We start from the raw sequence: 18,225 nt of genomic DNA on the forward strand, positions 1-18,225 counted from the left end.
TCTTCAACATTACCACTGTTAAAACAGATTGTACTGTGAAGAAAGTCTATACTGTAAAAATAAATAAATGTGAGAAATCAAAGCAATGGTTTGTTTTATTGACATATTCGGCCCGGTTCACTTTGTACAACTGTTTTCTTTACATCTCCGCCATAAAATAGCGGACTCCGCCAGCCTCCTGCTCTCATGCTTGCATCTAAAAACACTGAAGACAGGATAAACCTCAGAGGTTTTACACAATAAAACAACACAGGGTATAAGTGCATAGGTTTCAAACAAAACCTCATGCACAAAAGAGGCAGCGCATGAGCCAAATACAATCATCCTAAAAAAAAAAGAAAAAATATCATGGCTTTGTGTTCAGACCATTTCCCAAGAGAATCTGAATAGGATCTGTTTGCGACTCCCTTCACTAACAATAGCAACTTCTCATGTTAGGGGCAGGTGGGTCAAAACTGATGCCAGCCAACCAAATGCACTTTTCCCTATAGAGAAAACACCTCTGATTAAGTTGTTAAAACTCTTCAAACTTCACTTTTTTGGCTATGTTCAGAATAGCTTACTAACATATTACTCTTATAATGTTTGCTGTATATATTTGCTAAAATGCAATATACGGCAAATAACATTGTAGGCATTATCTCATGATGTAGTGCGTTCAACCTTCTATGTCCAGTGTGAAGATTGGACTGGAATTATCTGCAATGTATTTGAATATGAATAAATACAGTACTCCTGTTTGTGGTTGTGTATTGTTTTACATACTATTTGCTTTTGTAAAATATTAGTATTCAGCATATATTGCACAATAACCAGTATGCTAGTACTGCATTCTGAACCCAGCCTTAGTATTTTATTTAGAAGCATGCCTGTTTTAGAACTTGGTTAACTCAGTAGTTTATCTGACATTGAAAAAGAAATAGCAGGAAAAGGAGATACACATACATTAAACTGTTACTGACATGCATTTAAATGAGCTGAACAGCACTTGCTATATCCAGACCTTGATCACTACTTAGGATTGATGCTTGTTCTCTGCCGAATAGCAGGCCCTGCAGACTTTTGAGGGAAAATGTGTGGAATTTAAACATAAAATGCATTATATAGTGCTGAAAGAGCTTACACTACACATTGATAAATGAACACATTATCAAATTAGCCGTTATATCAAGTAAACCAATTCGCAAAGGATGGGGAACATGAATCATTTTGGGAATGTGGGCGTTCAAACGCCATGAGGAGTTAGATTCCATGAGGGCTTGTGATAATTTTTTTATCCAAAATAACTCAATAATACTGACAGGGACAGAGAATCTCCCTGCAACAACTATCTTAATACCTTGAAATGAAATTGCTTAATGAGTGTAGTTTTCTTTCCTGGGGTGAAGTATTATGTTTTCAACAGGCATCCATTTTTTTTTGTTTGTCTGTAAACTTTGTGTTTACCACTGCCGTTATGTGCCATGCATTCACGTGGAGGTCAAAGCGGTGCACCACATTTGTGGTGTGCAGTGCTTTGGAAAGTTACTTTTAAAAGTGATGTGCAACAATATTGCGTTACTTCTTAAAAGTAAATATTTATACATTTGTTTATTTTTAGGAAAACTCAATGAAAGTAATGTGTTACATTACTTTTTCTCACCTGAGTTGGGCTTGTGTTTTTTTGTTGTTGTTTTTTTGAAATAACAAAAACCAAAGGTTCTATTTTTGGTAAATGTATATGCCCTTCCATACCAAAAGTGAAAAGAATAAGCATCAGGCTGAAGAATATGCAAACTCACTTCTGTACAGTAGAGGGTGCAGCTCAAACAAACCTTTCAGCTGTGCTACCGTTAAAATAGGAAGCAGAAGTACAAAATTCTAACTTTAGTAATAAAAGAAAGAAAAAAATTGCATTTCGCTTATTAGTCTATTGGATTTTTGCTTATTAGTTGAATTGGATTCTCAAAGGTGGATAAAGTGAGATTAAGTACATAAAGTATATTTGTGTAATTGAATGTGTAATTATTTTTTAGGTCTTTGTGTGATATTCTGAGTTTGCATTGCACAGGTTTTATTCATTTTGATGAATACTGAATCTGTTTTTGTGCTAGTGAGGACCTGTTTAAACCTGGTATTAAGATGTGTTTTGTTCAATCAGATCACAAGTGTAGGACACTAAATACAGATGTAAAAGGGGGTCTAAAATGTTTTGAGCTTGATCACTTTCATTTCCAGAGGTAGTCGAACTTTTCTAGTGTAAACGCTCATGTGGTTGAATGCATACAAACAGCGACAAAAAACAGCCTAGTCTCTGCCTACTGACTTATTGTGTAAACATTATAGAATGTTAGCCAGACATGATTTAAACTGTCGGCTGAAGTCCCAAGTTTGATTTGAGGAAGAAAACTTGACCAAGAACAATGTTCTCTCACCATTCTTGATGTCTAACACTCACAGCGTTCGGGCGATGTCTTGCGGCTATCAGAGCAGAAACTAAAGCTGCTGCTCTCCATGTTTGTCAGTCATCTCCGTACGCATTCATGTGTAAATTACCATTAGATTGAAAGATCTGGAAAAAAACAACAACAACACACATTTACCCACCCACAGACCCTCCCCTCGAAGAAATCAGGACAGAAGTGATTGAAACTGGAGACGGGTAAATATGTAAATATACGGGTATGTGTCTCCCTCGTCTACTTTTGATCAGATCGACCAAAATGCACCAGGTGTAAACAGGTCCTGAGATGAGTTAACGCATGCTCAAATTTAGTTTAGAGCTACAATAACCATCATGTTCACAAGCCTCTGCACAATTTATTACAACATAAGAAAGAAGGGGCATCAGTATAGAAATTGCAACTTGCTTTACTTATTTGAAAAAGTAATAATTTGATACATAACTTGTTACTTGCAAAAAGTAACCTGATTACATAACTCAATTATGTTATATGTTACCACCACCAACTGGTGGTGTGTTATGCATTGCCTTGACCTGCATCACAGGAAAGGGCTTTCAGGAGTCTTAGATTTGAAGGTCTCGCCTACTTAGGGTTGAACCGGACAGCTTAGATCTTTAAACATTAGTTTAGCACAATGATTTATGTCAATATATTAGTCGTGACTTTTAATGGGTCAGTTAAAATGGGTTCAGTATCATTCTCAAATAACTGTAATCATGGACATAAACAAAAAGGACAAATCTTTTGTTTCAGACTCATGATTATGATGTATACTTGATACAAGACCTGAGAGATGTGATTGTCAAGAATGCACAGCACACCTTTTTAAGTTTTGACATCTAAAACATACAAAAACAATTGATTTCAGTGACCCCCAGTTTTTTTTTTTTTATAGAGGAACAGGGAAAAAAATCCATATTTAGCATGTATTGTGCTGCTATTGTGTCTCAGTTGCATTGTCTAAAAAGTGTTTTGCTGTTAAGAAATCCCATACGCTGTTGAGTTAAAAACAGCCACTAGAAAAAGTAAAAAGACTTAAAAAGACAACATAATAATAAATTGATTTAAAGCTTTTGTACATATGTTACATTGTCTTTCAGAGTCATTTCTGTACATTATTGGTGCACAGAAAGGGTACCAGAACAAAGTGGAGTGAGTTAGCCTTATCTGGTATTGCCCATTTTTGCTCTGAAAGTTTGATGTACCCAACTTTGTCTAAAAGATCATGAGGACACAATAACACATGTTCTGACATCATGGTTATGTAAAAAAAAGAACACAAAGATGAGGCAAACTGACTGAACATTACTAGCTGCCAGTCATAAACACTTCATGTGCCTTGTCCAAATGACACCGTCCTTTGCGGAGTCTACATTTGACCTTATTGACTGTTGGCTCATAGATTATGTGCCATTTGGACCAAGGCCATAAATTCAAACAAGGGTTGTCATGGCAATAAAGAAAAAAGAGTTAATAGTCAAACAATGTTATTTCAATGCGGATTATTGCTTTAAATATTCACTGATTCACTGAATATAAAACATGGCTACTATCTAAAAACTGATGTGGAGAGATCCAACATCAATGGCAAGTTCGACTCCTAAATACTTGACATGGAAGATGATTGTGGACGGGAGTGTTCGTGTTGCCTGTTGATGCTGTGAGCAGTTTCTCAGTTTGGCCCTGCTGGAGTTTTATGGTGGATGAACAGAAGGAAGAATGTTCCTCGTGTGCTAAAGGTGCTATAGAGGACCTTTGAACTGATTCCCAGAAAGCTGCTGTCGGATGGATGGCTTTGATCCTGCTGCGTCACCCAGCTTTCGCCACACCACCTGAACACAAAGGAGCAAGTCACAAAGAGTTGCTGTATGTCGGTCCAAAACCTGCACCTTAAAAGCCGTTGTCTTCACTCATTTCCAAGTAAATTAGGCTCATATAACATTTATAGAAAAATGGGTATTTTTGTTATGGCCAATAACCAATTTTTTTTGGATATTCTATAATATTTTGTCTAAATAATAATAAATAAAAAAAACACAAAAAAATAAAATCAATCATTGTAAATGCTACAAGTAAATTTAAAGGGTTAGTTCACCCCAAAATGAAAATTCTGTCATTAATTAACGTACCCAAATGTTGTTCAACACCAGTAAGACCTCCGTTCATCTTCGAAACACAAATGAAGATATTTTTGTTGAAATCTGATGGCTCAGACAGGCCTTCATTGACACCAATGTCATTTCTTCTCTCAAGACCCATAAAAGGCACTAAAGATGTCGTTAAAAAGTCCATCTCACCACAGTAGCTCTACAATAATTTTATGAAGCAACAAGAGTCTTACGGGGGTGGAACAACATTAGGCGAAGTAATTATTGACAGAATTGTAATTTTTGGGTGAACTAACCCTTTAAGCATCACAATGTTATAATGTACATTGAAAGATTGATTTTCATTCTAAGATTTTAATTTAAAGATTACATTGAACAGTGTTATTTGTGTTTTAAAGTGACTGTTAGATGACAGAAAAGATCATCTAAAGGGGCATTTTGGAAAAAAAACTGAAAAACCGTGTTTTGGCCGGTCATTTACCCGACAACATAGTTTTGAAGGGATGAAAAAACACAAATTTCTGAAAAACGTGTTTTTAAGTGTATGTTTTTAAAAAAAGGATACTGTTGTATCGTCTCTGTGTAAACTACAATAACATACATTTTTAAAAAATGGTGACGCCATGAACAAGTTATGTGTACAGTCTATAGGCATATAGTGTTTCTTTACAGAGTGGCAACTACTGGCCTGGCATAAATCATTTTTGTCATTTTCAGTGATCTGTGTGAAAGGGGATTGCTTTGAAAACGTTGTCTGTACGTAAGAAACACAAAGGAAAAACTTTTCAGTTTTTAGTGCATAGTTGTTGTGTGATGTTAAGTAAAACTAAGGGGAAATGGACATACAAAATTAACCATTTGAGGTCTAGATCACATCGGTGTGATTAGAACATTTAGTGCATCATACACACTATATCAATTGATGACATGTTTTATTCATTGTGTAGGTATGAAGTAACTATAAAATGTACTCTATTCTTCTCCCACTTCACTGGCCACTTACTTTTATTTATTTCGGGAGAAGTGGATGAATTGACGTCTTGTCAATCCGACAGATACGACACTCTGAATTGCGGTGCAAACAAACATAGCACATTATAAATCAGCTAACATGATCATTATATAGGTTTAAAATAGCAAGGTGATTCGTTCAACAATAACGGTCACCTTAAAATACTCACGCTGGGAGATCAGCTAAAATATTGTAAATGTGTGTGAAAGGTTTAAATAACTAACATTGCTAGTTCTAATAACTAAAAATCGACCGTCAATTATTATTATTTTTAATAGCAATATAGACCAATATCCCATATGATACAGATATACAGTATGCCCACAGAAAGCAAGCAAAAACAAGTACAAACATCAATCCATCCAGAACTTTTATGAACAGTGAATGATGAACAGTGAACAGAATGACATTAACAGGCCAGACGTCTGCAGGTGAGAAGCACAGAGGTGTTATTGTGAGCTAGATATCTGAGCTGGATTCATTCATTCTCACATTCCACTAAGGGGCCCAACAAACAGATCAAACTATTGGCTCATACTATCATGAGCTCAGAGATCTATGTACCAACCTGTCCATTAAAAAAGGACCCTTCCGAAAGCTCCACCCACTTGGTAACATTTCCTTGTAAAGGGAAGCTTTGCAGAAAATTCAATAGAAATGAACTGGACATTTCCGTGGACGGCATGATTTTAAGTAAGATCTTCCTAAAAAGTAAAAAAAAATGGACGGGCTGGATAATAATGTGCTTTTGTAAATAATTTTGTTCGGTTTACGATGCAGTTTTTTTCTCTGCTGCTTTAAATGCTCAAGCTCTTTAAAGCAGGAAGGATTCTGATTGGCTGTCATTTTTTCTGTTCATCAGCTGGAAAAAATCATTCTGAAAGTGATTCCAATGATATCGTTATGATGTGTTGTGGACTCTTATATTTAGAATAGTTTTTAGAACTACATCTTTATCATTATCATTATAGTTTTTGTCCTTTATGAGAACGGGCCTTACCATTGACAAAAATCTAAAATCGGAAAAAAAGATAAACACTCACGTTGCACATCTCTCGCACTATGGCTTTCTCTTTCTCACTCAGGTCTTCCTCACTTTCTTCTGGAAGTTGCTTTTCCAGATTATCATGGACCTCCAGTACCTGTTAATACATGGTCAAGAGCATTTTTTATACAAGCTCATATAGTCACTCTACATTTTGTACAACTGCTGATGTAATTTCCAAATACTAAAGCAAAAATGTTATCTTAACATTTCTTTCAAACTATTATGCTTATAATACATTTTATAATTGAAAAAAATATACATTTGTAAAAGGAACAATTTACTTAAAAATTAAGATTCTTTATTTATTTACTCATTCCAAACCCTTGAGACTTTTGTTCTTTTTCAGAACACAAAAGATATTTGATGTCTGTTGATTAATGTTTATATTGCCTTAAGAACTGCCTTTATTCTTCATGGCATGGATTCAACAAGGTGCTGGAAACATTCCTCAGAGATGTTGGTCCATATAGACATGAAGACAGTTGCTGCAGATTTGTCATGATGTGAATCTCCTGTTCCTCCACATCCCAAAGGTGATCTATTGGACTGAGATCTGGTGACTATGGAGGTCATTTTAGTAAAGTGAACTCATCGTTGTGTTCAAGAAACCAGTAATGAGCTCTGTGATCCATCTTGCTGAAAGTAGCTTTTAGAAGATGATACACTGTGGTCATAAAGGGATTGACATGGTCAGCAACAATACTGTACATTATGTAGTACATTTAAACGATCCTCAGTTGATACTAAGGGTGCGTTCACACTTGTCATGTTTTGTTCGATTAAAACAAACTCTGGTGCGATTGCTTGGTTAGTGCGGTTCATTTGAACATATGTGAATGCTGCCATTCGAACCCTGGTGCGCACCAAACAAGCGGACAGAGACAGCTAAAAAGGGTCTCGGTCCCATCTTTTGTCCCAAAGCATCATGGACCAAAGACATGTAAACGAACCAAAAACAGGATGCTACAAGATGCTTTCCTGTAGCTCAACCAGTAGAGCGTGGCCGTGGCGCTAGCAACGCCAAGGTCATGGGTTCAATTCCCAGGGAAAGCAAGAACTGACAATAATGTAAAAATGTGTACCTTGAACGCAATGTAAGTCGCTTTGGATAAAAGCGTCTGCCAAATGCATAAATGTAAATGTACAAGTCAGCTGATTTGATGACGTGGAAAGTGCGTCCAAAACGAGTAGAGGGCAAATGTGGAGCAACGAGGAGGTAAAGGGCCTCATTTTGTTTTTTTGGTCCGGACCAAACGACCCAAACTACAAGTGTGAACAAAGTATGCCAAGAAAATATCCCCCACACCATTATACCAACACCAGCAGCTTGTACCACTGATACAAGGCAGGATGGATCCATGATTTCATGTTGTCGATGCCAAATCTGACCCTACTATCTGAATGTTGCCACAGAAATGGAGACTCATCAGACCAGGCACAGTTTTTCCAATCTTTTATTGTCCAGTTTTGGTAGGGCAGTGTGATTGTAGCATCAGTTTCTTGTTCTCTGTTCTTGGCTGACAGGAGTGGCACCGGTGTTTTCTGCTGTTGTAGACCATCTGTTTAAATGCATTGTGTGTTCAGGGATGCTCTTCTGCAGACCTTGGTTGTAATGAGTTGTTATTTAAGTTACTCAGTGGTGTAAAGTAACAAATTACAAATACTGTTACTGTAATTGAGTAGTTTTTCTCAGGATTTGTACTTAGTTTAAAAGCAGTTTACTTTTAAGTACATTTTAAGTGATGTATCGGTACTTTTACTGCGTTTTTTTCCCTAAACCTGCCGTCGCTACATTATGTGTATTTATTTCCCTGTCAACGTGATTGGCTAAGACGAATAATCAGTCCTGCTTATCAATGCGTCACGCGGGTGACTCCCGTCAAATCAACCATAACGACCAGCCTAGAGCGTGAGAGGCACGCTTTATGAAAGGGGGTAAGTGCTGGCTACTGTATGATGACTGAAATCGTCAAATTGCCTTAAACAATTACTAAAAATTGACTGCAGAATATTACATTTTCTAATACACGCACACATGGTCCGTATTCTGTTAGCGCTGCACTCGCGGTGCCATCTGCTGGAAACACTTCATTTAGCTCGATTGTTTGCAGGCTTCAAAGTGCTTTAGGCATTCATTTACATCGATTTCGTTTAACATATAAACACATAAACCTGCTTTCTGTCAGCATATTGAGTGCATATTTGTGCACTTCAATAGTGTTCACACATGGTGATTTAAAATTGTAGTCCATGTATATAGCAAATAACTTTAATAAAACATCAGATTTATATTTAAATCAGGTTTATTTTTTTTAAATGCAAGCAAAAATAATCAGTGGGGAAAATTGTGAGTTACTCTATTTTGATTTCTAAAGTGTATTCTTTTTACAGAAAAAAAACATTTATTGAAATTAAAGCAGCACAATGAATGTGTCTTAAAAAGAAAGCCTTTTTGAAAAATAACAGTACTTCTACTTGAGTATGCGTTTTCAGTACTCTTTCCACCACTGAAGTTACTGTTGAACCAGTCTGGTCATTCTTCTTGACCTCTTGCATCAACAATGCATTTTCACCAACAGAACTGTCATGGATCTCTCTGGATATTCTGTCTTTTCGACCATTCTCTGTAAACCCTACAGATGATTTTGTGTGAAAATTCCAGTAGATCAGCAGTTTCTGAAATACTCAGACCAGCCCGTGGCATACCACGTATATATATATATATATATATATATATATATATATATATATATATACACTGATCAGTTATAACATAACCTAATATTGTGTTAGTTCCCCTTTTGCTGCAAAAACAGCCCTGAACCCATCAAGGCATGGACTCCACTAGACCCCTGAAGGTGTGCTGTAGTATCTGGCACTAAGATGTTGGCAGCAGATCCTTTAAGTCCTGTAAGTTGGGAGGTGGGGCCTCCATAGATCAGACTTGTTTGTTCAGCACATCCCACAGATGCTCAATTGGATTGACATCTGGGGAATTTGGACCCTCAAACTCGTTTATGTGTTATGTGCTTCTCAAACCATTCCTGGACCATTTTGCTTTGTGGCAGGGCACAGTATCCTTCTGAAAGAAGCCACAGCAACCATGGAATATTTTTCCAGGAAAGGGTGTACAGGGTGCCTGCAACAGTGCTTAGCTAGGGGGTACTTAAAGTAATATCCACAAGGATGGTAGTACTCAAGATTTCCCTGCTGAACATTGCCCAAAACATCACAATGCCTCCTCTGGCTTCCCTCCTTTGCATAGTGCATCCTGGTGCCACGTGTTTACCAGGTAAGCCCAGCCATCCACATGATGTAAAAGAAAATGTGATTCATCAGACCAGGCCACTTTCTTCCATTGCTCTGTGGTCCAATTCTGATGCTCAAGTGCCCACTGTTTGTGCACTGTATGGTCAGCATGGGCGTCCTGATTGGGCGCCCTGACTGTATTTTGCGTACGTGAGTTTTTGTTGTTGCTATTGTAGATGGCTATTGTAGATGGCTATATAAAAAAAAATAAAAAAAATAAAAAAATTGTGTACTGTGCTAATTAATTGAGGCTTTATACAGCTCGTACAGGTTGTTGGCCTTGTTTGTTTCGTTGCTTCTATTGCTCTCCCCTTTTTTGTAAGTCGCTTTGGATAAAAGCATCTGCTAAATGATTAAGTGTAAATGTAAATGTAGACACCTTTCTATCAGAACCAGCAATAACTTCTTGAGCAATTTTGTCTGTTTGATCAGACCACACGGGCCAGCCTTCGCTCCCCACGTGCATCAATGAGCCTTTGTCACCCATGACCCTGTCTCCGGTTTACCACTGTTGTTTCCTTTGGCTTTGGCAATGGAAATTTTACATGCACACCAGTAAGCTGATAACTCCAAAAAATCAGTTTATTGAAATAATCAGTTTTCCCCATTTACATGCAAACCAGTAAACTGACAACGCAAGTAAACCGCGTTTACATGACTTTATTAATAAACCGGGTTAATTCCTTGTAGTGACGTCAAAAATAATATTGTCCGTATATCTGACTATGAGTTTTTCAAATTTTACGTCAGTTGTGATGTTAAATAGAGCGTGCACTGTGTCAGCGGGATATTTACGACTCATATTATCCCTCATGCAGCGGTTATGCAGCGTTTTGACTGAACCTCTTCTACTATGCTGCATGAGAAAAGAGAACACATGTTTACAATGTGCTGGGTCTTAAAAGTCTGCGTTTGTGATATATGTCCTTATTTCATGCAAAACTCTAGCTCGCTCTGTCTGGATCTGTTTAAATCTGCTCTAAGTTTGCGTTTTTTGTCACCTATCACACATGCGCACTTCAATAAGCCGACAGAAAGCAGGTTAATGCGTTTACATGCCGTGCTAAATCAGGGTAAGAGGCAAAAAAACTACTTGTCCCGACCGGTTTATGTTACTTACTTACGGACCGTACTCCGATAAAAGAAAAGGGGTTACCACGTTTACAAAACCATGTTCATTGTCAGCTTATTAGGACGTGCATGTAAACACACCCATTCACAATTTAGCTCTTTTCAAACTCACTAAAATCCTTGTGTGCCCATTTGTCCTGCTTCTAACACACCGACTTTGCGGATTTTGTTTTTCACTTGCTACTTAATATATCTCACCCCCTAACAGATGTCATGATCAAGAGATAATCAATGTTATTCACTTAACCTGTCATAATGGTATGCCATGTGTGTGTGCGTGCGTGTGTATACCATTTGATAACTGTCAGAGTCGGTTCTCTCTTTGTTTTCATTGTGTTCACCTTCTTTTTGCTCGTTTTTCAGTTGACCCAGTTTTCCCATGTGTTTCATTGATTCATCTCACTCACCTTGCTCTTGTGGTAATTAGTTCCCTCATTTAGTTCTAGTATAAGTCCTCTGTTTTCTTTAGTTCATTGTCCTTACTTGTCAGTGTTAAGAGTGTGCTATTCTGGGTCTTCAAGTGAGCTCCTGTGTGTTTCCTTGGTGGAATCTACTATTGAAGACTATTTTGAATATCTCCTTCATCGTGCTCTTTGTTATCAGCCTCATACCGTGACAATTAACATGTGTGAGTGTGGTAATGTGTGTACCTTCATTGCATGAACCACAGCTTCAGGTTTCTGTACAGATGAGGTAAATCCAGTAGAAGGAGAAGATTCACTGGTCTGTAGTCTTTTAGTTCCCTGGAAAAGAGAATGCATGATGTGGTCAGTTTGGACGATGAAATTCTCATGATACACCAGATTGTTTTTTGGGATATGTTATAATGGTGTTTACTATTGTTCAAAAGTTTGGGGTCAGTTACTCCTACACATTCTTTTATTCAGCAAACATTAATAAAATTGCTCCAAATTGAACACTTTATTAGTATATTAACACTTTATTATATTTCTTGAGAACAGCATGACTATGCTGGTCCACCAGCTAGAACTGCACAATATTATTTTCACTATATTTCCATACTTCATTCAACCTTTTTCTTAATATCTTGAATATGATTCAAGTCCAGTGACTCATTGCTTTAATTGCTGGTTTGTCTTAAAAAATATTATTTCAGGGCTGACTCCTGCCTTTTTGTAAGTACAAAAAACAAAAAAACCTATGCCTTGTTGTAAAAGGGCACAACAGAAAAAACAAAACATACTGCTGGACAATTCAGCTAAAACTGTTGAAATATGGTTCTTGGTTTATAGCTGGTCATTAGTGGGTAAAGTTTGGTTAACCTTTGGTTAATCTGTTAAGTGGTTGACCAAAAAAAACTACAGAGAAGCAAGCTTAACGGTCCCACTTTTTTTTAGGTTGCCTTACTATGTGCTAAAATTTGAATGAATATTTTGATACAGTACACTTATTGTACACTTATATATTACATGTCTTTACATTAAAAAACAACCTGCATGTAATTACATTTGCAATTAATTTCCGTAATTACATTTATAATTACACTTTTGTCACCTGCCTTACACCAAACCCTACCCTTAAACTGACCCATATCAACACACCTGTCCCTAACTTCACCTGTATCCCACCACAATATCAGTAAAAGAGTTTTGCAATACAATATGAACACAATAAGTAAATTGTACTTATTTTTTTAAATATAAGTATATACCGTAGTAGTTAAGGCCACCTAATATAAAGTGGTAAACAGTTTTGTAGAATCTAATGATTCAAGAACATAGTAAACAGACTCTCCTTTTTTGTTAGACTACCAGCTGTTGGATACCTGGCCAAGCTGGTAGATAACTTTGGACCAAAAAACAAACAAACCAACTACCATGCACAAATGCATCATATTCCTGTTCTCATTGGTGATATATTGACTAATACATCATTGATAATTATCTGTCTCAATTTAGAGATATGATGATCATTCATAATTAAAACTACATTCCATCTAAAACATTCATCTTAGCTCAAAATTGCTCACGGCAGCCCAGACAGCTGTGGAGGACAGAAAGCCCCTGGTTGTGTTTAATCATTCATACCGCATGAAGAAAGCCGGACATGATCTGCATACATACTGATGATGACCACAAAACAGCTCATTTAAAAAAAAATTAAGCTGAGAATTATGGGGGACAAGCGCTTATGTGTTGTGCTGTGTGCCGTGCTAATAATGATCTAATAAGTATCTAAAACACTGTTTTATGAGAGAGCTTATCAATCAAAAGCTTCTGAAAGGAACTCTCCATATTATTAGATGGTTCCCATGGAAACACCAGAAAACTATTTTTAAATGGTTGAATATAGTCATTCTCACTCTATTTAGATTGATAAAAGCTCACTAAAGAGGACAAACTCTTGTATTTTCCCTTAAGCCTGGTACACAGTGTGCCATTTTGGCAACGATTTGGCCGCCTGAGACAAATTTTGCAAATCCTAAAAAATGTCTCTGATCCAAGGCTTAAATCTGAAGTCTTTGATCATTAGATTGACATGTTTACCAGCAGCCGATTAATGAACGCTGCGATCGAATTTTACCCCGGACCAAATTCTGGCAGTGTCAGAAGATTTTATTAGCCTAGAAATCTAGACGCACCCTAGTGGCAACAAATCTAATTTGCAGCGAGTGTTGCCTACAACTCTCCATAGACTTGTGAGCTGGAAAAAACTAACTCAGAGTACAGAGTTGGTGGGTGGGCTTAACATTAAGACGGCAGAGCTGTGACGGTTCCGCATGCTACTTGTAAACAAAGAAGTTGGCGAACAGCGGCCTTTTAAATCAACTTTGGCCACGACTCTGGAAAACTTGGAGTTAAGCTTTTCTTTGAGAAAAGAACCGCACTGAAATCATTCTTAAGAAGGGAAGATGTGTTCTGAGTTTTGCCGACAGATACGGCGAAAGTTTAATTGATTAACTAGCTCCGCTTCACGTTGCTCTGGTTGGTTGTAGCACTATCCAATTGCGTGCAGAGGGAGTTTGAAAGACAACCGTTTATCCCGCCTCTCGGAATGAGCCCTACAATGGTGAGTTCCCAGACCAAACATCTTGATGTGGGTCTGGCTTGTCAGGCTAAAGATTTGGTGCACAGTCCTGCAGTGTGACTTCTCCTACTTTGACAACAATCAAATTATCTTCAATTTTCAAGACAAACTACAACCAAAATGAGCGCTAGAGACTTCTTTGTAGCCACCATTTAAATCCCACATTTAATGCAGCTCAGTGTCACTGAATGCGTCTTTGATTGATGATATAAAAACTCTGGACGAGTTTTGTTCCAAGCATCGATTTTAGCATGCCTCAACTATCGCACAGTCTGATATTAATGACAACTTAGATCTTACAGTGTGAGATAGTTTCGAACATAAATTCAAAAGTTGGGCATAAAACCTGTATGCACTCAATGGAGGCAACAATAAGTCAAGTCAACTTTATTTATATAGCGCATTTACAATGACGATTGTTTCAAAGCAGCTTTACAGTGTTTATATTTCAACAAAATTTGATTCAGCTGTACAGTCGTTCTGGAGAAAATGGTGATGTAATGTTATCAGCTCATTTCAATTTATTATATAGTGACAATGTGGACAGATCAGTAATACAGTTGATACAGTTAATTTAGTAATAGGCATGTGCCGATATCAATTTTTCATGTTGCGATTAATTGATGAAGTTTTATCACGATATACGATATTATCACGATATTGAAATAAGTTGCAAAAAAAAAAAGTGTTGCCATAGCATAACAGCTTTAAGAACTATTTTTGTAAGAACAAAAATAACTGAATGTTTAAATACAATAATGCATTCTTTGGTGCAATAATGCACCAAAATATATACAGCTCTGGAAAAAATTAAGAGACCCCTCATTGAGAAATCAATGTTATGTGGTCTCTTGATATTTTTCAGAGCTGTAGAAGTACAATTTTCAAACAGATTAAATTGCAAAAAAATTAGGCTATAAAGAACAACAGGTAGGCTTACAAATTACAATAATGTCTCGTTATTTAATGCATTCACTAAGATTGAGCAATAGCTACATTTGGTACAGAAAGTATAATGTTTTTGGTAATGTTAGTTAAGAAATACTGATCATTGTTAGTTTGATTTTAATGTTATTAAACAGTAACTAAGAAATTAACATAGAATGATTCATTCTTTATAAGTATTTTTCATTGTCAGTTTGGTAATAATGAATTAACATGTTAACTAATGAAGTCGTATGTCTCAAAGTTTTACTGAACAATAACAAATAATCAGAACAGTTCTAATTATTAGGGCATGTTGTAGTCCAGATTAAAACAAAAATGTTTAAGTTTGAAAATAAATAGCCTATGAAGTATTTGGTGCTTGATGAACAACATTGAGATTACAAAAACGAATGGATGTTTTAAAAACTACACGCGGTTTTTGTTTGTTTGCGGGGTTCCCGGGGTAACGGCCGCATTCTGCAGTTCATCAGCGCCCTCTGCTGTCACTGAGCGGCACTTCAGCAGCGCGTCAGCAGCATGTGCAAACACACGTTGGGCTTGTTTATATCTGAGCGCGTGTCCCTTTGACGCAGAATACAGCGGTGTTGAGCATTTATACGGTTGATTGGCAAAGTATTCTTGAATGCATTATCAAAAAAAATATAAATTGTTATTAAATTATTATTTACGATATTTTAAAGTGCCCACGATAACAATATCGTGCATATTCATTATCGTGATAAATCGCATTATCGAAAATCGGCACATGTCTATATTTAGTAATTCATTTTATTTGGATATTTAGTTGAAATTTTTGTGTCCCCAACTGAGAAAGCCAAAGGCGACAGTGACAAGGAACCAAAACTCCACATTAACCGATAAAAAGACATTTACTGAATAAATTCCTCGATGAGCAACAAAAAAAAACTTGCCTCAACAGTGGATGTGATTGGATAAATGGACTAACCAGCAAACCAATCACATCACAGCAACTCAAATGCCTGTGCAAATGTCTGTCATACGAATAATTTGATTGAATTCCCTCCCAGAAGCTTCCAAACACCAGGCATCCGAGCGCAAAAGAACGTACGAGTGTTTATTACGTTTTATCTGCGAGTCATTTGTGATGGAGGATAAAATATCCAGTGTCTTCTTCAATTGCAGCAACTTAAAATTTTACTACAGATATACAGTAATGATATTGTTCGCTTGAAATATGTTTCAATGTTACGCATAATTTAAATTCACAAGTTTGGATGGAAATATAGCTCATGTTAATATCATCAACAAAATGAAAATCAGCTGAAGTTGAGTTTTTAATTACATTAACAAAGACGGAATGAAAAATGCACATTATGCCTATAATTTAACTATTTCAATAAAACAGTAGTGTTAATGAAGGACTATGCACTAAGAATGGTTTCATTTTTTTTCTTCAAAATAATCCATTCATAGTATGATGAGCTAAAAGAGTGGTATATTGCTTTGCTAACAGGTTAACTAAGCTCACTCAGCCACATCCTATTTCCATGAGATTAATCAACAATATTCACAACATCAACATGTTACAATGCACATTATGCAATATTCCTAATGATCTCTCAAACAGAAAACTAATATCTCTCTTAAGGAACTCAACACTTATACCTCAGTAAGCTCATTACATGATTATTATTTCATGATATTATTTTCAAATAAAAGGTGAACACAATCATTAATTAAACTAATTAAACTATTATTAAACTAAATCAGATGAGATGAACTGCCTTATGTACCTGATTAACCATCAGATCATTTAGCGCTACACACAAAACAATACTGTGTGGTGGTAATGTATAATGCTCTTGTTCAAACCACACATTGATTGCAAGTGACACCAAAAATCTATAAAACGTGGAAGGTCAAATGGAATAAAATGGGAGCTTGACCTGTTTTCTCAGAGGAGATGCTGAGTCAAAACAATTTAAAGAAATTCAATTCAACCTCTGCATTAACACTATGAAGAATTTCAGCTGACAAAGGTTTTTTTTAAGCATACAACATAAAAACACAGTGGCGAGACTTCCTGTGCTCTGGCTAAAGGCGCATTTGCTTTTCCTTTTCTTCATCAGATTTTTCAGCATATGGTTCAGCTAATTTTACAGGCAGCAATTAAAGGCAAACAGTTTTCAAAGATATGAAAAGTGCCCCCGGTTCTGTACAGGAAAAGCCTAAAGCAAAGTACAACAGATGAAAGTTTTGGCGCACCAAGGATCTCCTTCGCCCCCCAAGAATAATGCCAAACTGATTAAGCTGAACTTTCATTTTGGAATATTCTCCGTGTGTTCTATGATGTCGGGTTTGATCTATTTTTTGATGCTGCCAGTATGATTACAAATTTAAATCCAATGAATTAATAATTAAATACATTTAGTTTATTTCCTGAATAAAACACACTTTAATATTTATGGGGAAAAGACCCAAAAAGAAGGTTATTCTAAGGCATTTTTTTTTTTTTTTGCTCTAAACCAGAACACCATTAAACAGAAATGACGAAAAATTTGCTTTGTTCAGTAACTGATTTTTACAGTAGCCTATTGTTTATTTATCAGATGATATTGTGTTTATGTTTGTTTATCAGAATCAAATCTGTTGAAATTAGGCTGCGTTTAGACGACACAATTTGTAAAAAAAAAAAAAAAAAAAAAAAAAATTGGCTTTAGACTGTAATTACTTCTGTATTTTTTTTTATCTGTTTTTAAATAGCAATATCAAATTTTACAGAATACAATACACATCTGAAAACGAATAGACCCCACAAATAGCTGCAGTTTTGGCGATGCTCTGACCCAGTTGCCTAGACATCATAATTTAGCCCTTGTCAAACTCGCTTAAATCCTTACGTGTGCCCATTTTTTCCCTGCTTCAAACACATCATATTTAAAGGGATAGTTCACCCAAAAATTTAAATTAACCCATGATTTACTCACCCTCAATTCATCCTATGTGTATATGACAGTCTTCTTTCAGACGAATACAATCAGTTATATTAAAAAAGGCCTGGCTAATCTAAGCTTTATAATGGCAGGGATTGTTGCTGTTTTTAAAGTCCATAGCATCTGTCCATCAAATAATGTGCTGCACACGGCTCTGGGAAGTTAATAAATGCATTTAGTGTAAGACAAATATAATATTTAAAACTTACTTCCGTATTCAGTT

General features: G+C 36.3%; 1 protein-coding gene across 2 annotated transcripts in view; it reads right to left on the reverse strand.

Moving 5' to 3' along the window:
* Window positions 1-77: 77 nt before the first annotated feature.
* Window positions 78-18,225, reverse strand: part of ccdc85cb (coiled-coil domain containing 85C, b) — a 66,564-nt gene continuing 48,416 nt past the window's right edge. For both annotated transcript variants that reach the window (XM_067417340.1, XM_067417339.1), the window contains 3 exons: window positions 11,703-11,795; window positions 6,608-6,706; window positions 78-4,276 (listed from right to left, as the gene is read on the reverse strand). In XM_067417340.1, the coding sequence (XP_067273441.1) occupies window positions 4,187-4,276; window positions 6,608-6,706; window positions 11,703-11,795 (282 nt within the window). In that variant the 3' untranslated portion in view covers window positions 78-4,186. The remainder of the gene's footprint in view (window positions 4,277-6,607; window positions 6,707-11,702; window positions 11,796-18,225) is intronic.

The sequence above is a fragment of the Pseudorasbora parva genome, chromosome 15 (genome assembly GCF_024679245.1).
Source record: "Pseudorasbora parva isolate DD20220531a chromosome 15, ASM2467924v1, whole genome shotgun sequence".
NCBI classification, from domain to species: domain Eukaryota; kingdom Metazoa; phylum Chordata; class Actinopteri; order Cypriniformes; family Gobionidae; genus Pseudorasbora; species Pseudorasbora parva.